Source organism: Ictidomys tridecemlineatus, chromosome 3, assembly GCF_052094955.1.
Source record: "Ictidomys tridecemlineatus isolate mIctTri1 chromosome 3, mIctTri1.hap1, whole genome shotgun sequence".
NCBI lineage: Eukaryota > Metazoa > Chordata > Mammalia > Rodentia > Sciuridae > Ictidomys > Ictidomys tridecemlineatus.
Genome location: NC_135479.1, coordinates 145992578 through 146018708, shown reverse-complemented (window position 1 = coordinate 146018708; position 26131 = coordinate 145992578). Strand labels below are relative to the sequence as shown.

At 36.7% G+C, this 26131-nt stretch overlaps 1 protein-coding gene across 2 annotated transcripts; it reads right to left on the bottom strand.

The window, feature by feature from the left end:
• Mix23 (mitochondrial matrix import factor 23) lies at positions 1-25537 on the bottom strand. 2 transcript variants are annotated; one of them, XM_005327662.4, is made up of 5 exons: positions 25421-25537; positions 13346-13471; positions 10597-10743; positions 3761-3820; positions 1-294 (listed from the first exon to the last, which is right to left on the bottom strand). In XM_005327662.4, exons 1-5 carry the CDS (start codon positions 25469-25471, stop codon positions 244-246), a joined length of 435 nt encoding a protein of 144 aa, XP_005327719.1. In that variant the 5' UTR covers positions 25472-25537; the 3' UTR covers positions 1-243. The 2 variants fall into 2 exon arrangements, with proteins under 2 accessions (XP_005327719.1, XP_021583654.1); XM_021727979.3 differs by lacking the exon at positions 13346-13471 and having other exon boundaries at positions 25421-25532.
• Between the last annotated feature and the right edge of the window lie 594 nt (positions 25538-26131).

Genomic DNA, 26131 nt, shown 5'->3' with positions numbered 1-26131 from the left:
TCAGAAAATTATTTTAATAGTTATAAAACATTTTTTTACAGAATCAGTATAAAATAGCAATTGATTATTTTATAATTATCAGAATTATTTAGACTTGAGGTCTTGGCTAAGTGGCGCTGAAATCAACAAAAGGTCTTGGACTGTTGGCTCAGAAATCATCCTAAGAAGCCCACCCTGTTGATGTCTGTCATGCTTAGCTCTCATGAGATGACCTGGTTCTTCTTTTAAAAAAAGGATCTCTCTTTATTCATTCTTTGGAGGCTTGAAGTGAATTCGGCAGCGTTCATTAAACACCTAAGATATTTAAAAAGAAATGAAAGTCATTTCTGCATAAAGCATATCTGGAATTAAATTTGATTAGGAGGATGTTATCATTTTTGTTCCAAGCCAACAGATTAGCAAACAGACATGTTGCCTCACTAGGCCAAACTGACTTTCTAGGTAATAAGTGTTCAAAAGGCCTTGATACACATGCATGAGGTAATTTTAATATTTTTATATTAAATTACATAATTAATTACATTAAGAAAAATTAAGAATCTACTAATTTAGAAATTCACAAACATTTCAGTTCCATATTCCAGACATAGTTTGGACTTAAGTTTAAAATAAAATAAAGCTTTTCTTCTAAATAGGTTTTGTTACTGAGATATTTGTTGTACTTTTCCATCCTTCATATAAGAAGGTATACTTGCCAGGAAAACATGGCTGTACTCTATGGATTTATATAATTGATTTGTTTATCTTCCTAAAATGCAAAACAAGTAGCATATCATAAATGCTAAAAGTATGCTCTATGACTAAATGTCAATATGGGACTGTTAAATATGTTTTGGTACAGCTATTCAATGAAATAATCTTAAAAATGCTTAAAAGGGCCAGGTGCAGTGTGCATGCCTGTAATCCCAGTGGCTAAGGAGGTTGAAGCAGGAGGATCACGAGTTCAAAGCCGAGCTTTTGCAACTTAGAAAGACCCTAAGCAACTCAGTGAGACCCTGTCTCTAAATAAAACACAAAAAAGAGCTGGGGATGTGGCTCATTGGTTAAGTACCCAGGGTTCAATTCCCGGTACCTAAAAAAAGCTTAACAGGAAGATTTTGATGATCTGATTTGAAAAGATTTCCAAGATACATTAAGGGGGAAAAACATAAGTGTGAACAGTATATTTCAGTTGTGTAGCAAAGGGGGAAATATATACATATAAAATTAAACAAGGTACAAATATATCAAAGCATGTACTATGCTTTCAGAGAGGAGAAGATAGCTTAGGGGAGAGGGAGTAAAGGCAGAATTTTTACTGCATATGGTTTAATATGTAAAAATTTTAAGAAAGAACTAAAAATTTTGAACACGTCTGAAAATTTTAAGTGTCCAATTAAAAAGAAACTGCTAAAACCTAAAAGAATTTCTTCTCAGATTTTACCTCTATACCCCACGTATGCTAAGAAACAAATTTTCAGGTTAAAAAAAAAATTACTTCTGTTAGCTGCTGTTGATTGTGATAAAAATAAAAAAATCTACACAGGGAGCTTCTAAGGTACTACATGGTATTATTCAACTTCTAAACCTGAATGGTAGGTAAACGAATGCTCATTTGATTAACATTGTCTGAACTGTTCATGTTTTCAGCATGCATATCTTAGTTAAAAGAAAACATGTAAAAAGTTTATGACTTTCTGACTGTTTCATTTTAAAATTCATTTCACTCCTGTTCCCAGCCCTGACACTTCCAAAGCTCAGACCAGAAAAGGCTTCAAACTAGTGCCCCTGACACACTGATTGGGATGATATAAACAACTGGCTGAGCCTCTCCAAATCCTCCTATATGATTTCCTAATCACTTTTGCTGGCTATTGTACCAGAGCTACATTTTCTGTTTCGAAACAAGTAAAGCCATCACTTTTTGTGAAAAAGTAGAACCTATTTTCTTTACAACTACAAATGATCTAGCAATATTTTTCAATTCTATGATGGTGTGAAAGCAATATACATTTGGAAGAAACCATAACTTCAAATCTTGATCTTTTCCCAGGCTAGCAATATGCAGAACAATTCTCTCAATGCTCAACTAATTGTAGTTTAATATAAGTATCCTGAGAACACTTAATTTAGGATAGGCTATACTATGATGTCTGGTAGGTCAAGTGTCATTTTCAACTAAGGATACTTTCAATTTATGATGGGTTTATCAGGATGTAACCCTATCATAAGTCAAGAGCATCTGTGATATCAAATCAAAACATGTTTCACCCTTCCTACTACATTTTATATATATCATAATCCTCTGCACTGGGTTTTACAAGATAGATATTCACTGTGCCCTCTCCATCCTATTCCAAGAATAAATATTACTTTACCAGAGAATATTTCCAGACAAATGGTGACAAAATCTTTCAAGTAGCCTAACCTTATTATGTTGATGGAAAGGACAGATGTAGTAAATTTTGGTCAAGAGGACAGGATGAAGAAATGAGATAAAGCAAAAAAAGTTATTTTGTATTTTGCAATTTATTCATGACTCAGCATGTTGTCAGTCTACTTTTCCCCTCAAGATTGATGTAATTATTAAATGACAAAGGAAAAATAACATGCTATATATGTTAGTTACAAATAGTAGGTAGAAGATGACTTCTCTTGTGATAAAATATGTTTAGTGATTAAATATTCTTCCTTTTGCTTTTGTGTATCTTTAAAAGCATGACTAGTTCTGAAACAGTCAATCAAAGAAAAGGAAATGAAGAGGGAAAAACATTTACTAAATGGCAAGAGATAGGAATCCAAGAGGCCAAGCCAAATGACCAGAAGCCAAGGCCTGAAACCCAAGGTAGACCTAGCCAGGGAGACAACAGTTAAGCCAAGAACACAGTTCTTTTCTTTTCCTGCTGGTATGCTATTCATACAAATGTTTCCTCCATGCTTCATATGCTCTATGTAATTACAACTAATGGGACTCCATGAATATTAACTAGCACTACAGCAAAATGATCCTAGTAATAACCATGGCTTTGCATTCCGGATTCTGGTTCAGTTAGCCTTTCTCTTATAAGGGTTATAACCTATTCCATTAGTTAATTTCAAAAGATAAAACAGAATTTTCAGTTCATTCTTTTAGATTTAATAGGTTTTGCCCTTTGGAAATTTTTCATATTAGAAGTTTACAAATAAAGTCAGAACTCGTGGTTTTTGACTATACGTAAATTCCTGCGATCTGGTTCCCCAATCTAGTTCCTAATCAGAACCACAGGGGTGATACAAAAGAACATGTGAACCTACAAGCAGTAAAAAGCAATTACCAGATAATAGTAAAGCTACATAAAATTAAAAAGTCATGATCAAATATATTAGAGGGCAAGAAACTAACAGGGTAGCTAATGATATGAAACTTTATGGAAAGGAATTATGTACAAATGGCTAATTTTAAAAATAATCTCTTTGAAGGTTCTCAGTTTACTGGAATAAAATTTTAAATATTAAATATACTCATAATTAGTATGAGGAGACATGTAATATCTCTAATTCTATTACCATGACAGATCACAGAATTTTACCATCTGCCTATAAAGCTTTTATAAGATGATTCTATGTACAAGACAATAGCACTCCACCCACCACCACCAAAAAAAAGTTAAAGTCCTCAGCTGCTCATTAGTGCATGTTCTCTATTCTTCTTACAGCCTCCTGGCACTCATTTCACCCTGACTGTCCTTTGCTAGCTCAGTTTCCCTCCTATTTCTCTGCAATAATTGACACTATTTTATACCTTCCAGCTCCTGTCATTTACCACTTCTTCAACATTCAGTTCTGACTGCATCCATTTCAACTGCATGAAAGAAAAAAAAATGAAGTTATGCAACATACAGAGTTGAAACCAAACTTTATTATGTTTTCCCAACAAAATTAGCTGCTGCTGAAACAATCACATTATACAAACTATTGAACCATCAGCCTAGGTGTCTCCAACTGAAGATTGGATAAATAAAATTGGTATATATACACAATGAAGTTTAATTCAGCCATAAAGAAAAATAAAATTATATCATTTGCAGGAAAATGGATGAAACTTGAGAACATTATTTTAAGTGAAACAGGCCAAACTCACAAGGTCAAGGGTCATGTTTTCACTCATATGTGAAAGTTAGAGAGGAAAAAGGAAGAGAAAGAGAGGTGGTCTCAGAAAAATCAAAGAGAGATCAGTAGAATAAAGGAAAGGAACAAGGAAAAGGAAGGAAGGAAAGGAAAGGGGAAATACTGGGAATGGTATGGCCAAATTACATCATTATATTGTGTGCATGTATGAATATGTAACCACAAAGCCCATCATTTTGTACAACCATGCCCCAATAAAAACTGTGGAAAAAAAATTTAAAAGAAAAATTGTTTTCAAACTTTGCTGCATATTAAAATCAATCACCATGAGAGCTTTTAAAGATTCCCAAAGCCCTCTGATATAAGGAGGCTGATTCATAGTGGGATAGGGAGAGGGAACATGGGAGAAATAGACAAACTCTAGATAGGGCAGAGGGATTGGAGGGGAAGGGAAAGGAAGGGGCATGGGGTTAGAAATGATGATGGAATGTGATGGTCATTATTATCCAAAGTACATGTATAAAGACACGAATTGGTGTGAATATACTTTGAATACAATCAGATATATGAAAAATTGTGTCTATATGTGTAATAAGAATTGTAATGCATTCCGCTGTCATATATAAATAAAAATAAAAGAAATACAAGGAAAGAGAAAGAAATAAAAGCTGCTGATATTAAAAAAAAAAAAATCCCAAAGCCCAGTGATGTAGCATATGCCTGTAATCCCAGCAGCTCTCGAGGCTGAGGCAGGAGGATCAAAAGTTTAAAACCAGCCTTATCAACTTAGCAAGGCCTTAAGCAATTCAGGGAGACACTGTTTCTAAATAAAATATAAAAAGGGATGGGGATATGGCTCAGTGGTTAAGCACCCTGGGTTAAATCCTTGGAACCAAAACCAAAACCAAAAAAAAAAAAAAAAAAAAAAAACCAAACAAACAACCCAAAGCCCAAACAGTTCAAAGAAGATATAAAAAAGGCCAATAAATATTATTATTTTCTTTTTGCAGGGCTGGGAATCAAACTCAGGGCCTCATACATGCTAGGCAAGTGCTCTACCACCGAAGTACATCCCCACACCAAAATATATATAGTTCAATCTTACTCAGGTACAAAGAAATACACAAACAATAATATGAAAAAGTTTGATAAAACCTAATAACAGTGAACAAGTGGGAAAAGATACACTCATACACATACTTTCAGTAGTGGTATAATTATTCCAATTTCTATGGAGGGCAAATTGGCAGGACTTATCAAAATGTACACTCACATATCCTTGAATCCAACAATTCAAGTTCTAGAAATTGATTATACAACTATGGATTTGAACAATAGAGTGAAAAAAGAGAGTGGCCAGTTGATTTGGATAGAGAATTAAGAAATAAGAATCCAGAAGGAAAACAAGGAGAGAAAAAGAGAAAACATTATATCCAAGTGATTTAGAAAGGTATGAATCTCCACACTTTGATCACAAAACAACAGGTCTAAGACTAAAATGCTAAGTCTAACTTTCTCATTCAGTTTCAGGCTCAGATGACAGGACCCATAATACTCCTAGTCAAATCTGATCAGAGGGATTAGCAGCTAGCTAGTTTCAGGAAGAGGGTTTGAAAATAATCAGAAATTAGGAGAAAAGCTGAATGTAGGGGTTGGGGATGGGGGTGAGTGGCAAAGTACTTGCCTAGCATGTGTAAGGCACTTGGTTCGAGTCTCAGCACCACATATAAATGAATGAATGGATAAATAAATAAATAATGGGGGAAAAGCTGAGTGCAGTGGCACACACTAGCAACTCAGGAGACTGAGGCAAGATTGCAAGCTCAAGGCCAGCCTCAGCAAATTAGTGAGACTCTGTCTCAAAATAAAAAATAAAAAGGGCAGGGGATGTAGTTCAGTGCCATAACACCCCTGGATTCAACCCCAGTACCAGGTGAGGGAGCAGGGAAGGAAGAAGAGAAAAAAGCATGAACTATAGGCTGAAGGTTGAAGCTTCTGGAGTTTAGAACCAGAATGACTTTCTCAGACTAAAGCTGAGAACCAACTCAGACAAGAGTAAAGAGCAAAATGCCAGACAGTGAGATAAGATCTGGGCAACCATGAGTCTGAGACCTAAGCCAAACACAGACCAATTAGGAAAACACTTTAGGCAGGAGGCTTGAGGAATTTGCATGCAACACTAATCAGGAACTTGATTCTGATCAGTGGCTCCTATAAACTCTTTTCCTAGACTCAAGAACTAATGTCAAAATGTTCACAGGCCCATATGGCTAGAACTATGGCATGATGGGAAGGACTGCGTTTCTGACACTGCACCTGTACTATGGAGCAGTATCACACCTGAAGAAGCTCCTAAGCAACCTCAGTTTCAGATTGTAATGAACCATCCAGTCTTTCCCTCTCCCTCCCCCTCTCCCCCCCTCTCGCTCTCAATCTCATTCATTCATTTATGCCGGGGATTGAACAGAGGAGTGCTTAATCACTAAGCCACAAACCCAGCCCTTTTTGTTTTTTGAGATAAGGTCTCACTAAGTTGCTTAAGGCCTCACTAAATTGCTTAGGCTGGCCTTGAATTTATGATCCTTCTGCCTTAGCTTCCCTGGTTGCTGGGATTACGTGTGCACTACTGGGCCTGGGAAAAATAGCAACCTTAATGGTGAAATGAGATGGACATCATTACCCTAGGTGCATGTATGATTGCAGGAATAGTGTGACCCTACTTTGTGTACAAACAGAAAAGTGAAAATTGTGCTCCATTTGTGTACACTGAATTGAAGAGCATTCTGCTGTCGTATATAACTGATTAGAACAACAACAAAAAAAGGTTAATGCTAATGAAATTGACCATTGAAAAATAAATGTAGGTGTCCTCTCTGCCCATATTCTCTCCTTTGGAATAATCATAATAAATAGCTGCTCACTGTGATTTAAAAAAAAAAAAAAAAGCAACTTAAAAAAAAAGGAGGAGGAGGGAAAGGAGAAGAGGAGGAAGAAAAAAGAAAAGGGGAGGGATTCAGTTGAAGAATGTGAAAATATGTCATCAAGGTGGTCTTCCTAACTTCTTAAATGTTTAAAGGGATGTTGTATAAAAAGGGTTTTAGGCTGTACAGCTCCAGAAGGATGATTAAGAAGCAGTATTTACACATTACAGGAGGACACAGTTTGCAATATATAAGAAAATCTTTCAACAATTAGAACTCTCCAAATAGAAGAAAGCACTGACACAGAAGATGCAGTCATCTGTTTTCCCCTGTGCCTTGAAGTAGTGGCAAAACAAATGGTAGAAACCATTGGTTGATAGGATATATAAAGAGGAGTAATGCAACAGTCCCAAAAACTAGAAAAGGAAAGGAAAGGAACTGTTACTGTCTACCAACCAATATGCTAGCTTTTATGTACATTTTATAAGGCAGTCCTCACCAAAAAATGAAAGCTTAAGAAGTTATTAAGTAGCTGGGCACAGTGGCCCATGCTGGTCCAAGCAAATGGAAAGGTTGAGGTAAAAGAATCATTTAAGATCAGTCTGGGCAAAATAGTGAAATCTCATCTCAAAAAAACAAAACAAAAATTATGAAGTATGAATCCCCATTTACAGACTGAAAATCAAGAAGTTTCAGAGCAATTAATTTACAATGTTGTAAAGAGCAATTAATTTACAAGGTAGATGGGAATTTTTCCCTTAAAGCCTCACAGTCTATACACACCCCGCCCCCGACCCCATCATTTATAACATTGCAGATATTCATTACCTTGTACTATAATTATGATCAGTGCCACCAACAAACTGTTGCTTGAGATGGTTTTGAGGCTCTGGGTCTTAAACAGGTACACTTCCTTTTTAAAGGCCACTACTCATAGGTGACAGAAGTTACCTCATTGCTTACATACTACTCATGGTTGCCCTCTAGCCCTCTATGCTCTCAGACTAGAAAGTAAACTTTACAGACCTCACAGTTTGCTTTCAGACTCTTCCTTGCAGGCATCATCCTGACTTTTCCAGCCCTAAAGGCATAACGACCAGATGTGAGGGCTGAGCAAACTGTGTGACACAATCACTCCCAAATACTCAGTGAATTTGGCTCTTCACCAGCAACAAAGGTGTTTTTTCTAAGTTAAGGATTCAGATAGAGGGCAGGGAAGTTTTACACTGGCATTTCTTTTCTTTCTTTATTATATATATATATAATAAAAAAACATATATATATATACACACACACACATATATATTCATACTATATATATACATATACACAGTATGTGGACACAATACCTTTTTTTAAATTTTTATGTGGTGTTGAGGATCAAATCCAGTGCCTCACACGTGCCAGGCGAGCACTCCACCACTGAGCCATTGCCCCAGCCCCTTACACTGGCATTTCTGTATAAAAGAGGCTTAAACTGGGGTTATGGCTCAGTGGTAGAGTACTTGCCTAGCACATTGTGAGACACTGGGTTCAAACCTCAGTACCACATAAAAATAAATAAAGGTACTGTGCCTATTTACAACTGAAAAAAAAAAAAAAACAGACTCACTAAAGTAATCAGAATTTGGCTATTAGTCATAACTTCACATAAAGAAATTGACTGAATACAGAGTTGGAAGAGATGGATTAAAGTCCCAGCTCTACCACTTACGAAGCTTGTGACTTTTGGAGATGTCACTATCCCTGAATCTTGGTTTCCTCATATAGAAAATGAAGAGGTGGAGCATCCCTGAAAGCTCTCTTTTTGATTTCATAATCTTCACAGCAACTTGAAAATAAAAATTTTTAAAAATTCACATCTTTATTGCTTATGTACTACTCATGGTTGCTCTCTAGCACTCTGCTCTCCAGCTAAAAAGTAAACCTTACAGACCTCATGGTTTGCTTTCTAAACTCTTCCCTGCAGCCATCATCCCGCTGACTTTCACAGCCCTAAAGCCATAAAGATCAGATCTGAAACTGAGCACAGTGGTGCACACCTCTAATCCCAGCAGTTCAGGAGTCTGAGGCAAGAGGATCGTGAGTTCAAAGCCAGCTCAGCAATTTAGCAAGGCCCTGAGCAACTAGTGAGACCCTATCTCTAAATAAAATACAAAAAGGGCTGGGGATATGGCTTAGTGGTTAAGCACCCCTGGGTTCAATCCCTGATACCAAAAAAAAAAAAAACCAAAAACAGATATGAGAGTTGAGCAAACTGTGTGACACAATCTCTCCCAAGTACACAGTAGTTCAGTTTTGCACTTTGCTCTTCAAAAATCCTGCTGTGTACTTTCCTTTGTTAGCATCTTCATGAAATACGATATCCAAAGCTCCCTAGACTTTGACCGGTTTTACATAAATAATCTATAAGCCTACATGAACATCAAGGGTGGGGAAAGATGAACATTACAGCTTAAGTTCACTGCCTGAGGAATCCACCATGGCCTGATGAATGAGCAGTTATGGAACTCAGACCTGAAGCAGTAGTCATAAACAAAAAGAGCAACAAAAACATTGGCTGAGACCAGTATCCAGGGAGACACATTGAACCATGAAAGGGCGGCAGCCTGGCCTACTCCCCTGTGTGCACCACAAGAATAGGGCTTTTCCTTCTATTAACAGCTTGAGAGAGATGACAAGGACCCCTTTTTGAAGTTGGGCTACATCTACTCAACAAAGGACAAATTTCACAACTGCTTAGTATGATAACACTGATTCTATTTCACACTGGATCTTCTATCTCCTGACACATAAGGATCTGAAAATTACCTACTGTGTCATCTTAATATACAAACAAGATTTTGATAACTAGACAATGGTCATGTGAGAAAAATTCCCTGTGAAGAACTGCAAATTCGAGGACAGCCTCAGAAACTCAGAGAGACCCTAAGTACCTAAGTGTTACCCTGTCTCAAAATGAAAAATAAAAACAGCTGGGGATGTGGCTCAGTGGTTAAGCACCCCTGGGTTCAATTCCTGGTACAAAAATAAAAGGAGTAGTGGATAAAGTGGTACAATATGTCTAACCTGCTTTCAAAATCGTTCAGGGAAAGAATATGCTATGTGTTCAGATGTATGAGAGGGAGGGAGGAAGGAGACAGGGGAAAATGAAGGGAAGAAGGGAAAGTAAAGAGAATGAATTGTAAAGCTGGTGGGGCAAAATGTAAATAAAAGGGGAACAGACAAAGAATACATTGAGTTTTTTATACCATTTTTGCAACTCTTCTGTAAGTTTGGTATTGGTCTATATTGAGCCTCTGTCTTTAGCATTGAGGAACAAATTAAGGAATGGGAATAAAACATGATTATGTGCTTATTTTGCTTACAGCTGCTATACTGAATCCATTTATGAAATGAACATTAATTTACCAATTAATACCTAAATATAATAAAACAAAGTCCACTAAAAAATGAAGCATTAATCTGGTCATTTTTTTTTTAAGTAATCATCTCTCACTCTGAATTGTGCATTTTAAAAACTACTTTTATTTTGAAGGTTATGTTTGGAAAAACTCTGTCTGAGAAATGTACATTGTGTTCAACTTACCTTTGTCTGTTCTTTTCTAAGTTGCTTTAATAACGTTAAATCATCCAAATTCTTTTCTCTCTCTTCACGAAGGTTTTTTACTACTTCTGAGGTCTGGGCTATACAATTTTTAATAACTTTTTCCCTACTAGCATGAGCTGCCATCAACTAAAAGAACAAAGGAATAAAAAGGGAAAAAACAATCAATTTGTTACATTTCAATGTTAAAAAAAAATGCTTATTTTGGGACTTCAGAAATTTCATATTTTCTAAACCAAGGTATAAAAATTAAATCCATAGAAGACTGTGTTTCATCAGTTATATCACATAAAAACAGATAAGAGAGCACCTTAGAGGGTGGAAGTTATGCATCCTGGGCTATCTTCTTCCTCAGTATGCCCCCAGTATTTCCTGCATTTCCCCCTGTTGGGCTTTTCATCTCAGTCTCCTTTACTTCTGTGTCCCCCCACTGTTCCATCAACTGATCCCCTACCCTACATCCACCCTTTGGACCACTTATTGTTATTTTTCCTCTCTTTTTTGTCTCTTCATTTTTTTTTCAGTTTCATATTTTCAACAAGGAAAACAAATTACAAATTAAGTGATATAGAGGTCTTTGTTACTATAAGGAAATTTGCCTATTAGAGCCTTTTATAAGGTTTTAAACTGTTAAATACTGATGAAGAAAACTTATATACAAAGCACAGGTTAATAATTGCATCAATTGTGTGTGTTGATCAAAAGTAACAATATCTGACAGCACTTTTTAATAACCATCATCTTGAGTTGGGATTGTGGCTCAGTGGTAGAGTGCTTGCCTAACATGTGTGAGGCATTGGGTTCGATTCTCAGCACCACATAAAAACAAATGAATAAAATAAAGGTCTATCAACAATTAAAAAAAATATTTTTTACAAAAGTCATCTTCGTGTACCAAATCTAATAATAACTGACATTTTTCATATATGAGAAATACATTTTAGGTTTTAAGTAATACCTTCTTTATATAACTATTTTCCAATTTGATTAGCAAGGTAATGGTCAAGTTTGATCACAACTGAATTTTAATTTAACCCCCAAATGTATGCATTTGTAAAGTACTGTTAAGTGCATGAACTTTATCATTCAGTAATGATTTTTATATTTATCTTGAAAACAAAGAATGTAAAGCTAAGATTAAAGGGAATGTTCTCTAATAACAAGGATTGCATTGAAATGGTTAAATATGAACACACTTTTAAGATTTGGAATTTCTAAAACTTGTGCTTCATTATAACTTTACATATCATCTCCCATTTGGAAGTGTTACCCTTAGAGAATGTAAGTACCTTCACAGACTTCTCCTTCCCCACTGAAACAATACTTAAAGGAACTTTGAGATACTTACGAGCTGGGCACTCTATAGGCCTGATCCCTGACACAAGGTACATGGAATAATAATAATAATAATAATAATAATAATAATAATCAACAATTTTTTGCAAAACACAGTGCAATAAGAAATTTATATTAAACTCATTTAATCCCTTAACAATCCTATAAATTAAGTTCTACCACCACACTATTTTACAAATAAGGAAACTGAGGCTGAGAGGTCATATAACATGATCAAGGTTACCCAACTTAGAAAGTAGCAGAGGAGAGTTTAATCTAGATCTGAATCCATGTTGTCAATCTTGACATTATAAATCTTATGTTAACAGAAGATTTTAAATGGAAATGATTAAATAGTAGAGAGATATGGGGAGAGTATCACAAAGTGATCATAAATTTCTAGTTCTTTAGTCAGAGATACCCAAAGAAACTAAGTGAACTATCAAACAACTTTATGGTAAAATAGAATTTGGACCCACCTTCCTACTCTCAATTATTGAATTCTACTCTTAAAGTCCACACCTTGCAATTTTCTAAAACCATAAGACTTACCTGATCACTCAATAAAAGGACATACTTTAATATAACAGGAGAACGAAAGTATTGGAAATTAATGCTATGAATTTAACAGATAACAATAAGCTTGTCCAGAACTGACATTCTTCATATATGAGAAATGCATTTTAGGTTTTAAGTAATACTTTCTTTATATAACTATGAACATAGTAACCTAGTGGTAGCAGACCTTAAAATAGCGACATTTGAAGAGTTTCCAAATTAAAGAAAGGATATATTAAACTATAAAACAATATTTTAGCTATATCAGTATCTCATTCTGCCTTTGGAAATTAAGAGAAATAAAGAGAAATAAGAGAAATAAATGAAAAAATAAATAATTGAGAACCAGAGCCACAAGAAAAGACAATTTATCTGTGGTTTCCTTCTCTCCCATCTGCCATAGGCTTCTACTTCACTTCTTCATGGGTGAAGGAAAGAAGATATAAACTGTGTGAAGAGCTTTAATTATTCTGTACATCATCTGTTTGGCTTTTGGATTGATTCATTCTCATCCTTGCTCTTGTTACTGTCTTACTTTACTATTGTACTTTCCCCTTCACCCTTTGTGCATCAGGTCTCCGGAAGTGAAAAACTGCAGACGAAGAGGTCAAAATAGTGACTGCTCTTATTCTTTAGAACCATCTCTTCACAGATTTGCACATAAGATCACAAATTCAATTTATAGAAACCAGATCAAAATCCTTATACACCCTCAGGTATGGGCAAAGAAACATGAAGATATCATTTGTTTATTCACAGTTTAGATATGGATTTCTTATTTTGCCTGAAAGAAAGTCATAGAAGAAGCACAAAACAGAGACTCAAAAGATAGACTTACAGACTCATAAAGTTGTTTACAGGTTTGGCTGGCATCGATTTTCCCTGCAAAGGAAGCTGTTGGAACCGTAGTGTTTAATTCATGTACTATTCTGTCATCAATTGTCCTCATCACCTTGAGTAATTCCTATATGTATTTAAAATAAAAGAATATAACCTGAATGGAGTAAGTGATAAAAATTAAGTATTTACGCAGAAAACAAAAAGTCTTAAACATTTAATAGCTTTTTAATTTAGGAATGTGAAAATCCAGTCAAATATAGTACAACCTCAGAAAATCTTTGTTACAAGGCTGACAGTCAAGTTATATAATAGTAATTCTAAAAGCGGGCACCAAACCGGTCTTCTTGCCTCCACTACAGACGGTCATCTTAAGGAGTAAGACTGTTTTGCTCAAATTTAAATCCCATTTGCAGGCATGGTACTCAGCAAACAATGTGTGTCCTTCCCAATCTCCAGAACACAGCCAAACAAGGTTCTACTGATCCTGATTCCCATACATTCTCCAACTCTGGGATAAGTTTTTAGCAGTATACCCTTCTCTGTTTTATTGTTTTAAATTTACAGAAAAACAACAGCAAAAACCAACAACACAAAACAAGATCACCATGAATCATCAAGAAAGGAGAATTATGTAATATTATGTTGAAAATACCTAAGTTAACATTCGAGGTAAGCACATACTGAAGCACATTATCAATTTTAATGTCTCTATTTAGTCTTTTTTTTACATCTGTGAATATATTTTAAAAATTGGGTTACTATATAATCAAATCTTGCTTTATGACATTATACCATAAGCATTTTGCCTTTGTTACTAAAAATGCTTTGCCTAGCATATACAAGGCACTGTGTTTGACTTCCAGTGCCACACATACAATAAACAGCTTTAAAATGAACTGATCTTTTTGGATAGTTTCCTTTGGTTATTAAACCCTCAGTGAGCTTCCTTCTTTAAATAATGGAGTAGTTACAGCACAATAGAGTTCATTCATTTATTAACTCTTCACTCAAAAAATATTTACTAATATCTACTGTGTGTCAGGCACCTGGTAGAGTGGTGAATAAAACAGAAAAACGGCTTATTTGCTCCTATTGAGCAAATTCCTGAAGGAGGAGACAGTAAACAAATACTCCCCATGAACAATCTTACATACTGAAAAGTATGGTGAGAAATTACATAAGTGAAGGCCATGGGATAAATCGAGACCAGCTAGAGCTAGGGGTTGCTTTAGGTGGACAGATCAAGAAAAGCCTCTCTGAAGATGTTAACATTTGAGTTGAAACCTGAATGATGTGAAATGAACCAACTAGATCTAAGGGAATAAGTCAAAAATCATGAGGCAAGAACAAACTTTGGGGTATTTGAAGACCAAATATGAAGGACAATATAGACTCTGGCAACAAATACAATTCTGTTCTAAATTAGGCCACAGGGTTTTAGATAAGTGAATGATGTAAAAATATAACTGTGTCTGCTGTGTGAAGAATGAACTGTAGAAGAGAAGAATGTAAATAGGGTGATCATTTAGGAGACTATGTATTTGGTGGTTTAGTAAAGAAATAAAGATGGTTTGATAAAGTGGTAGATGTAGAATTAGAAGAGGTAGTTGGATTCAAGATTTATTTTGAAGATAAAAATAATAGTATTTGCTGATGAATTGGTAGTGATAGATGAGAAAAGAAAATAGGATGACTTTAGGTTTGAGATCTGAGCAATTGAATATATAGAAATGTTGCTAATTGATGGGAGAGCCTGGGGAAGGAAGAGATTTGGAAGGACTGAAAAAAATAAGAGAGTTCTGATTTAACTCACAGGATATATACAGTTAATTAGAGGTTATCTGGTATTGTGTTTAAAAATTATGATCTTTTGGGCTGGGGATTTAGCTCAGTTGGTAGAGTGTTTGCTTTGAATGCACAAGGCCTTGGATTTAATCCCCAGCACCACACACACACACACACACACACACACACACACACACACACACAAAATTATAATCTTTTACTGAAAATATTTATAGGAAAAAAAAAAGATATGATGCCTGGAATGTGCTTCAAAATAATATGGCAAGAGGAGGCAAGTGATAGTAGTATACTGACTGAATAGATGGAAAAAAAAAAATGGCCATGAATTGATTGTTAGAGTTGGGAGTTGTATATACAGGGGTTTTCAAAGTACTATTTTTTCTTTAGCATGTTTGAATTTTTTAAAAAAAATATTTAAAAAATATTTATTTATTTTATTTATTTATTTTTTAGTTTTCGGCAGACACAACCTCTTTATTTGTATGTGGTGCTGAAGATCAAACCCGGGCAGCACTCATTCCAGGCGAGCACGCTACTGCTGAGCCACATCCCCAGCCTCTAGCATGTTTAAAATTTTGTCAAAAAAATACTTTAAGGCTGGTTGCAGTGACATATGCCTGTAATCCCAGTTGGCTTGGGAGGCTGAGGCAGGAGGATTGCAAGTTCAAAGCTAGCCTCAACAGAAGTGAGGCACTAAGCAGCTCAGTAAAATTCTTGTTTCTAAATAAAATACAAAAACAGGCTGGGGTTGTGGTTCAGTGGTAGAGTGCCCCTGAGTTCAAACAAACAAACAAACAAACAAAAAAACTGTATAAAAAAAAAAAAGTTCTGTTTTTGACTTGTTCAGTTTGAGTTATCTGTTAAAGTATCTGAGAAAGTTAAACATAGTCTGACACTGCTCAGGCTAGAATTACATGAACAAATTTATGTTATTTAAAGTCATGACACTTGAGGAGCTAGAGATATAGCTCAGTCAGTAGAGTGCATGCAATGCACAAGGCCCTCAGTTCAATCCCAGCACCAAAAAAAAAAAACAGAGAGAGAAAAGAAAAGTCATGACCTTTGAAAAGGTCACTGGGGAGATTGTAGGGAATGAAGTGGACCAATGATCAAGAAGAAACTAGTGGGCTGGGGTTGCAACTCAGTTGTACTGGGTTCAATCCTCATCACCACATAAAAATAATAATAATAAAAAAAGATATAGTATCTAACTAAAACTAAAAAGTAAATATATTAAAAAAAAAAAGAAGAAGAAACTAGTGCCTGAAAGTAGAGGGGAAAGTCTATGATATCAAAGAAGTCGAGAAAAGCAAGGTTTAAGAGGGAATAATAAATTCCACTTAATTTTGTTATGAAGTCAAGAATCACATGGACTGGCCAGGCACAGTAATACATGACTATAATCCCACAACTTGGGAGGCTGAGGCAGGAGGATTGCAAGTTCAAACCAGCCTCAGCAACTCAGTGAGGCCCTGAGCAACTTAGCAAGACCCTATCTCAAAAAATAAAAAATGGGCTGGGGATGTGGTTCAGTGTTTAAGCACTACTGGCTTCAATCCCTGGTACCCCCCGCTCAAAAAAAAAAAGAATTATATGGTCTGACCTTGATGAGAGCTATTTTACAGAATGTTAAATGTCTGAAATTTTGATTTGGCCTAGGTGCACAGAGTGAGAGAAAACATGGTGCAAGATGGGGTCCACTATTATAGGTTACATTATAGGTTGCTAGTATTTCTTGAGAACCCCAGAAAATCAAAAGTGTTCTAAGTATAGTGGAGTTACATGATCATATTTGGGTCCTGAAATGACTGTAGGTGTTAAGAACGGAAAATGGATTGCGAGTAGAAGAGATCAGTTAGGAAACTGATAACAGTAATCCAGGTGAAAGATACATAGCTTAACATTTCCCAATTTTTATTGACTCTGAACTTCAACCAGTTATGAGTTTCAACTCTGGCTATACCTTAATCACTACAAACAAATTCCCCTTCAATAAAACAAAATGGACATACTACTAAAGTCCATACTTAACAATGAGAGTTTTCCTGCATTAACTAGGTAATGAATCAATTTTGCAGTCTTACAATAAAACCTACAAATGTGGACTATCAAATATATCGATTTTTCTCTGTGTACTACTGAATTACCAGTGTATGATCTGCAGCTTGTCTTTTAATATGGCAGATACTAGTCACATATGGTCATTAAAATAAAACAATTTAAAATTAATTCCTCAGTTGCACTAGCACATTTTAAATGCTGAAGAGCGAGATGTCACTATGTTGATAGCATAAATGTGGAATAATTCCATCATCACAGAAGATTCTACCGGATAGTACTGTAATATAAAAAACAACAATCTCTAAACTGGTAAAGGACTTGTTCAGAGGTTGCTGAGAATTATAAGCTGTAAATAGATTTCAAAGAAAGATGTAAGGCTAAAGAGAAGGGAAGGAAAGAACAATAAACCACTTCAGCAGGCTTATGTTTCCTTTCAGTGGGAAAAATACCAGAGCTCTTAAAGCAACTCCAGGAGGGTCTAAGGAAAAGGCCAGGTGGCCCTTACAGACTGAGAGCAAATAAATGTGAATGTAGGCACAAAAGTGTTGTCTTTAAAATCATTTCTATCATTCATAGGGAATTACCGACTACCTATACAATGCCTAACCCCCAAAGCATTTTCCCCCTGCCTCCCCCTTACAGAAAACATATAGAAGACATCCCTGAATAGGTATCATACACAATAAATTGCATGTCCACAGAGGTAATACCTAAATATAGTTCAGTGGTTCTGTGCAGTAAGTCAAACAATAGCAAAAGTAACTTCAAATTTTGTAGTATCCCCAACTTCTCCTTTTTTGGGCGGGGGTGGGGAGGGGAGGAGGTGGGGGGGGTGGGAGTGCTGGCATCTAACCCAGGGCCACTTGCATTGATGCTAAACAAGTACTCTACCATTCAGCCTTTACCCCCAGCTCCCAGATTCTCCTCGGATCTTTCCTAAAACATGAAGAGATCTGATAAATCAGGAATTCTCTCATTTTAGGTTGATCCTTTAAAAATTATTCAGGTGCCTTCTGAACGGCATTTTTTTCTTATCTCTGTGGGGTGAAAAATCTCATCCTGTTAGAAGGCAATTTACATACTGAAGGTGTGTCCATATTTAGTGGGGAGGACTAGTGAAAATTTTCTACTGCCCATACAATTATACTATAATCTATTCCTAAGATTAACCTTTAGATAAATTCCTTTTATTACTTGGGGCAGATTTTAGGGCATATAAGGAGTGAGAAAGCGAAACTACCAAGTATACTAGAACTCACATAACATTCTCTTCGCCCCCTTTGCCTGAGTACCTGAAGTAGATCCCATTCACAAGATGCTTTTCCCAGGCAAATTTTGTTCTTGAAACCCTGCTTTTAGAGCAATCTCACACTGTGTCCTTCCCTACACCCCAATTCTGAAACACAGACTGCCTGCAACTATAGGAGTCTCTGACAGTCAGACCCTACAGACAGGAATAGAGCACCACTGTGTAAATGTTAAAAAAGAATCTATTCAGTATTTATTTAATTACCAAACCCATCAAATGAGCAAATATTCCTAATATAAACATCAAGACTTAAATATTCTAGGAAGGAATACTTAGTTGATTTTGTCTAGGTGATACAGGAACTGGGTCTCCAATAGGGTCAAAAGGAAGGGATTTCAGAGTGGTAACAACAACAAAAAGCACAGAAATGACAAAAAGCATGATGTGTTCATGAAAAAGGAAGTTGAGTCTATGTGGCTAGACAGTAGGGCTTAAATGCCTATCACACATGGAGATGGGATAGGAAGACAATCAGATGTGAATATGGGTGGTGGTAAGAGATTTGTCCAGTGAGGAATTTTGGGACTGGATTTTTAAATGTCTTACCATGCTTAGTCCTTTGAACCTTGCTATCTAAACCAAAAAAATTGGACAAAGGTTTAGATTCTAAATTTCAGAAGACAATAGTATAAAGCCACTATATTATGGAAATTAGGTTGGAGAAACCAACCATGATAGTACCCTATTCTTGGACTTCAAGCCTCCAGAACTGTGAGAAAGTAAATTTCTGTTGCTTAAGCCACCCAGTCTGTGGTATTTTTTTTTATGATAGTCCTAGTGGACTAACACAGTATACAAGAAATGTTGAATGTTTTAAAAAGGGATTCTAGGCCTCAGTTTTAAGCATTCTAAGAGAATGAATCTTCCTAAAGTGCCTCTTTGTTTATCTCACCCACTCTGCTCAAAAATGATTCCCCCATTCTCACATTTGGCATTTAAGGTCTCCCACATTCTGATTCTAACCTTTGTATAATCACAATGTGGCCCTGTGCAAGTCCTATATTCTAGCAAGTGATTTGCTATTCCCCCAACATGGTCATGTGCTACACAACGTTTTAGTCAAGATCACAATATATGGTGGTTTCATAAAATCATAGTGGAGCTGAAAAATTCCTATCACTTAGTGATGCTGTAGTCATTATAATGTCATAACACAATTATTCGGGTGTGTGGTGATACTGCTGTGAACAAGCCCACTGTGCTCCCAGTTATATATAAGTACAATACACAGAATTAGGTACAGTACATAATATCTAACAATGATATGTTGCTGGGCATGATGACACACAGCTGAAATCCCACAATTCACGAAACTGAGGCAGAAGGATCACTAGTTTGAAACCAATCTTTGCAACTTAGTGAGCTCTTGTCTCAAAATAAAAAATAAAGGCCAGGCGTGGCGGCGCATGCCTGTAATCCCAATGGCTTTGGAGGCTGAGGCGGAGGATGGTGAGTTCAAAGTCAAAGCCAGCCTCAGCAACAGTCAGGTGCTAAGCAACTCAGTGAGACCCTGTGTCTAAATAAAATACAAAATTGGGCTGGGGATGTGGCTCAGTGATTGAGTGCCCCTGAGTTCAATCCCCAGTAACAAATAATAGTAATAATAATAATAATAATAAAAATAAAAAAATAAATAAAAGAAAAAGAAAAAAAGCGCTGGGGATGCAGCTCAGTGGTAGTCTCTAGATTCAACCCCTCGTACCTCAGGGAAGAAAAAATACATATATACATACATACTATATTTTTTATTGTTATATTAAGGTATATTTCTCCTACCTACAACAGCCCATATATGTACTTTTACTGCATCTCTTGATTGCATCAAGATGCCATAAGTGATTAACCTATATGATCTAGGTTTGTCTAAGTACAGTCTATTATGTTTGCACAATAATGAAATCACCTAACAATACATTTCTTAGAATATACCCCCTCATTAAGTGACTCATGACTGTACATAAAATTTTTAGCCAACATACTACTACCATGGCCTAGAATTCTACTGGTGTTATCAAACTAAGATCCAACTCAGTTATCACCTCTTGATTTATTTTTCTCTAAACTCTCCTACCATTTTATTCATATGTTTGGTCTCTTTTACATGTTCTATATTCCTTGCTTGATACTCTGTCCACTAGCATTTCTCAAGTGCCTGGTAGCTGGTAAGTATCTGGTATGGACTAAATTGTGTCCCATCCCACTCCCAACCCTCAAGTTAAAGTTGAAACTCTAATCCCCTAGAGATAGGCCTTTAAGAAGGTAATGAAGATGAAATGGAGTTCATAGCCAGGCTTGGTGGAACACATATGGAGTTCCAGCTACTCAGAAGGTTGAAGTAGGAGAACTGCTTGAGCCCAGAAATTCCGGATCAGCTTGGAAAACATGGCAAGACCCTACCTCTTTAAAAAATAAACAAACTGGAGGTCATAATAGTGGAGGCCCTAATTCAATCAAACTGGCGTCTTTATATGATGAGGAAGAGCCATCAGGGATCCTCCTTCTCCATCTGTGCACAGATATAAATAAGGGTGAGAAAGTGACTATGTGCGGGTCAGGAAGAAGAGAAGCCTCAAGGAAACCAACCATAACACCCTGATCTTGAACTTCTAGCCTTCAGAACTGTGGGGGGGGGGGGGCAGTTGCCTAAACCACCCAGTCTGTGAATATTTTGTTTTGGCAGCCCTATCAGACAAATACAGTACACACAAATGTTGAACAAATATTAAAATGGGACTGTAGGCACTCAATTTTAAACATTCTTTAAAAATTTTATTTCACTTTAGAAACAGATATTTTTCAGGAGTTTGCTAATTCTTAATTTTCACAATGGGGGAAAATAATTACAAAAATTTAAAATTCTTTAAAAACCTCCTAAACTTTAAAATATTTAAATATGAAAAAAAAAACAAAACAGCTGCAGGGGTGGTAGTGAACTACCTAAGAATGGGCAAGAGGGAACTTCTGGAGGTAACAGCATTTGATGAAGGTGTGCAGCAGGTGTAGGTCAACGTCAAACTCTTTGATCAGAACTCTTTAAGATTTGTGTACCTCACTGTATACAAAATTTACCCCTCTGAATTAGCAAACAAATATTGAACTCTAGTTAATAAAATGCAAGCTGACATGTTTAGGAGTAAAGTATACTGATAGTTGCAACTTACTTTGAAATACACTAAAAAAATAAGGTAGAATGATATATTGAGGGATGGATAAATGGATATATGGTAAAAGCAAATAAAGCTGATAACTGTACAATACAGATGGTGGATACATGAGCATTCATTCTACCATTCTTTTAACTTCTCTGTAGCATTTGAACATTTCATAATTTTGAAAAAAAATTCACCTAATCTCTTAAATTTTTTTAATTAAAGATGTACACAATATCTCTATTTTGTTTATTTATTTTTACATGGTGCTGAGGATCAAACCCAGTTCCTCACATGTGCGAGACAAGTGCTCTGCCACTGAGCCACAACCCCAGCCCCAGTTAATCTTTTTTTATTAATTTTTTTTTAGTTATACATGGACACAATATCTTTGTTTATTTATTTTTATGTGGTGCTGAGGATCGAACCCAGGGTCTCACACATGAGAGGCAAGAGCTCTACCACTGAGACACAACCCCAGTCCCCCAAGCTAATCTTTTAAATAAAAAAATACACGAGGCTGGGTATGACTGCAAATGCCCAAAATCCCAGCAACTCAGATGGCTGAAGCAGGAGGATCATAAGTTCTAGACCAGCCTCGGCAACTTCGTAGTCTCTGTCTAAAAATTTTTAAAAAGCTGGGGATGTAAGTCATTGGCAGAGCAACCCTGGGTTCAATCCCTGATATTATAAAACAACAACAAAACATGACTTTCTATTTTTCTTCCACAGTATTCAGTGTAGTGCTTTCCATTCTTAAGACACTTACATGCAAAATACAGTGATTATTAATAGTCTTAAAAATATGAACTTTAATTAACAACTTGTGCAAATATAAGTCAATCATGTTTAAAAAATTTTACCAAACTCAACTAAATCTAAATATTACACTTAAATTTTACACTTTTTGGGGGGCGGCACCTTCACTTATGCTCTTGTTTACACTGTCTGTCTCTGAGGCAGTGGGGCAAATGTTAATATCCATTTTCAAGGAGGTTAAATGATATGCCAAAGTTAGCTCTGGTAAGCCATATCATCTGAATTATAACTTAGGATATTCTTAAGGTATTATAAACTATACATTTGGAAAAGTTCTGGAGAAACTATCTTAAAAACCTTCCTCAGGTTTCATTGAGACCAATTTTGTGATATACACACACACACACACACACACACACACACACACATATACACACACTGAAAATGGAATAGTTGGGAAAGATATGTTAGCTTTTGCCTCATTGAAATCTTATCTGGCCAGCCAAAAGGAAATCAAAGTGTTCTTTAAACAGAGGCACCAGGGAAACCCTCTCTCTCAGGATGAAATAGGGAGAGAAGGAGCAGGGTGGTACTTGAGAGGCATTCAATAACAGATGATCACCCTCACACTATAGGATAGGAGGTGTGAGTTAAGAAAAGCCAAAAAGCAGCAGTTATAGAACACAGGGTGTTCAGGAAAGATGAAACTTCAAGGGGATGAATGGCTGACAAGACCACAGCTAAGCAGCCAACACTTAAGTCCTCTAAGCTAGGAATTTCTACCCCAAATTTTCCTAAATTAACTCCTTCTCTAAAGCAGTAGCCCTCAGCAGGGGATCATTTTGCAAACAGGGAACATTTTATTTATTTATTTATTTTTAATGCATAGATTTTAAAATGCTTTTATTAGTAGACTAGGGGTATAGCTCAGTGGTAGAGTACTTGCCTACCATGTCCTAGGCCCAGAGTTCAATTCCCAGCATTGCAAAAGAAAAATATTTATTATAAATAAGATTGTTGAATTGAACTGCAAAGAGTCCTGGCTATCCTTTGGATATCTTAAAAGTATGACAATTTCCCTTTGCTTTTGCTTTTTCTTATTGTATTAGCAGTAGCCTTGCCTAAGACAACAAACTCAATAAATGTCTTTTCTAGGACTTCCTGTCCCTATGAACTACAATGAGTAACAGGCTTAGGAAGATGGCCTAGAAGGGAAAAAACACAACTTTTCTTTCCTTCTTCTTTTTTTTTTTGGCAGGACTGGGGATTGAACCCATGGGTGCTTTACCATTGAGCTATATCCTCAGCCCTTTTAATTTTTTGAGACAGGATCAAACTTATCAACCTCAAACTTGTCATCCCCTGCCTAAGCCTGCCCAATCACTGGGTTCACAGGTGTATACCACCTCACTAAGCAAAACTGTCATTTTAGGCATTTATTCTGTGTTCTACCTCTTATGGATTGAGATAAATTATTTCAAGTCTCAGGACTTTATTTTCCACAATTCAATAACAAATAACTTTCTTAGCCTGGCATGGAGGTGCTTGCCTAGAGTCCCAGCATACGGGGAGGCTAAAGCAAGGGAATCACTGGAGTTCAAAAGTCTGATAACAGCCTAGGCAACATATAGAGCCCCTGTCTCAAAAGTGGAATAAATAACACCCCACCCCCCTCAGTGCTGGGGATTGAACTCAGAGCCTTATGCATGCAAGGCAACCACTCTACCACTCAGTTATACCCCCAGACTCCAATACTTTCTTTGGCAGGGGTAGAGTGGGGTGGTGGATATGTACTGACTGGGAATTGAATGCTGGGGGGAGGGCAGGGGTGGCATTTTAGAACCCAGAACATCTAACTACAGAATCAATGTTCTTTCGTATAAACCTTAAGGCTACCACTGCTCAATTACACGAGTTAAATCATAGTACTAAAGTGACAAGACCAAGATCACAACTAAACCAGTTAACCTCAAATATGTATTATACTTTGGAATTCAACAGTCTTTGTCCATCCTATTAAAAATGTTGACAACTATTTATGCTTATTGGGCACTCTGATCTCATTTGAGGTTGGCTGCTGTGATTGGGCTGATCTAGTCTGAGGAGCACATGAAATGAATAATGGTGCAGATAATAGTGGAAAGACCCCATACAAATTTCTTTGACCAAATGCTGTCAACAACTTCATCTGTTGAGGATGTCTTCAGGACTATCTACATAGAAATCTTTCTAAGAACAAAGCTTACTACAGATAGATCAATGGCACATGAAGTGATTTCTCAATATCTTTAGTTTAAAATATTTTAAGGTCACGATTTTTAAAATTAACTCTGCAGCTATTTATGCCTGCATTGGAACGGATAATTTTCACAGCAACTTGATAAAAATCTAGAGATACTTGTTCTTTAATTCAAACGTTAATAAATAATCCTAGGGCCTTCAATTTTCTAATATAAAGATACAGCCTTTTTGCTTTAGGAAAGCAACAGCACCAGAACGGGTATGAATCAGAATTAATCTTCCCTCCAGACGTCCAAGCTTTCTGTCTCACCAAAAAAGGAAACTGAGCCAAGTGTTTATCAAGTAAACAAGCTGTCTTCCACTTTCTTCTCTCCCACAAAGGCTTAACTTAAAAGGAGAGAAATAGCAGAGACTGGGAACTGAGTTCAGAGAACTGCGGCAGAATTGTTATAATGCCTATTTACAAAGCTCAAGCTCTATTTCACCACCGCGGACTAGCCCAACGCTTCCTGGTCAAAACTGCGGGGCAGAGGGAGAACTATGACCCCCCCACCCCTAACCCACATTGAGCAGCTTCGTTCCCAAGGCCAAACCCCGCGCCCCCCATGACCTCCAATGGCTAGGAAAAAAGTCTTCAACCACCCGTTTATCCACAGCGGATCCATACGACCTCCCAGGCTAGAGCAGGGATCAGAGTCTGGGGACAAATGGAGGAGCACGTTTGGCTACATGAGGAAAATCCCATCACCTGGAACTCGGCGAACTCCTCACAGTTCACACCACCACTGGGCGCCGCCATATTGGACGAACGCGAGGACCCCGACACAAGCCAATCACGGTGAAGCAGAGGTGTCCGCGGCGCCGCCTGACGAAAAATAATTGGAGCAGAAAGCTGAGTTTAAGGCTAGTTTTCGTGATCCACGTCGAACTTTGTCACCCTGCTGCCCTACTTTTCCTTCTAACCGCCTCCCTTCAATATGTTCCCCTTCTCAGAGCTTGAAAAGATTGTTTACTCCCATCTCGTTCTCACAAAAGAGAACAGTTATTCTGGCCACACCAATGAGGCCAGAGAATTCCTAGAGAATGTGAAGGAAAGTCAATTTCTCATCCTTCCCTTGTAGCGTCTACTTCTAGAGCAAAAGAGCCCATGTTCATTAATAATTTGGGATCATTAAAGGGGTCAAGAAATAAGGACTTTTCTGGTGGTGTGGGTGGGTAAGTGATGGAAATGATTAAAATATATTTTTTTTCAATTGGTAAGTAGAAAATAAAATGTTAGCAACATGCTGACTTTTCAGACTGGCCTCTGAAATTCCCCGAAAGCCAACAAGACGTGGGGCCTCTAGTAGGCACTGAGTCCAAACTGTGTTTTTGATAATAGCATATATTCATTGAAAACATCGGAAGAACGGCATATTGAAATGCTGATTTACTTAGTGTATTTGCGAAGCGTACAGTT

Bases quoted from the DNA above. Each gene is read 5' to 3' on its own strand.
- Mix23 (XM_005327662.4), bottom strand. From the start codon at position 25,471: ATGGCGGCGCCCAGTGGTGGTGTGAACTGTGAGGAGTTCGCCGAGTTC. The intron at 10,744-13,345 runs GTAAGTCTATCT...TTGTTCTTTTAG, and splicing joins GTAAACAACTTTATGAGTCT to TTGATGGCAGCTCATGCTAG. The intron at 295-3,760 runs GTATAAAATAGT...TAAATATCTTAG, and splicing joins TAAATGACAGGAGCTGGAAG to GTGTTTAATGAACGCTGCCG.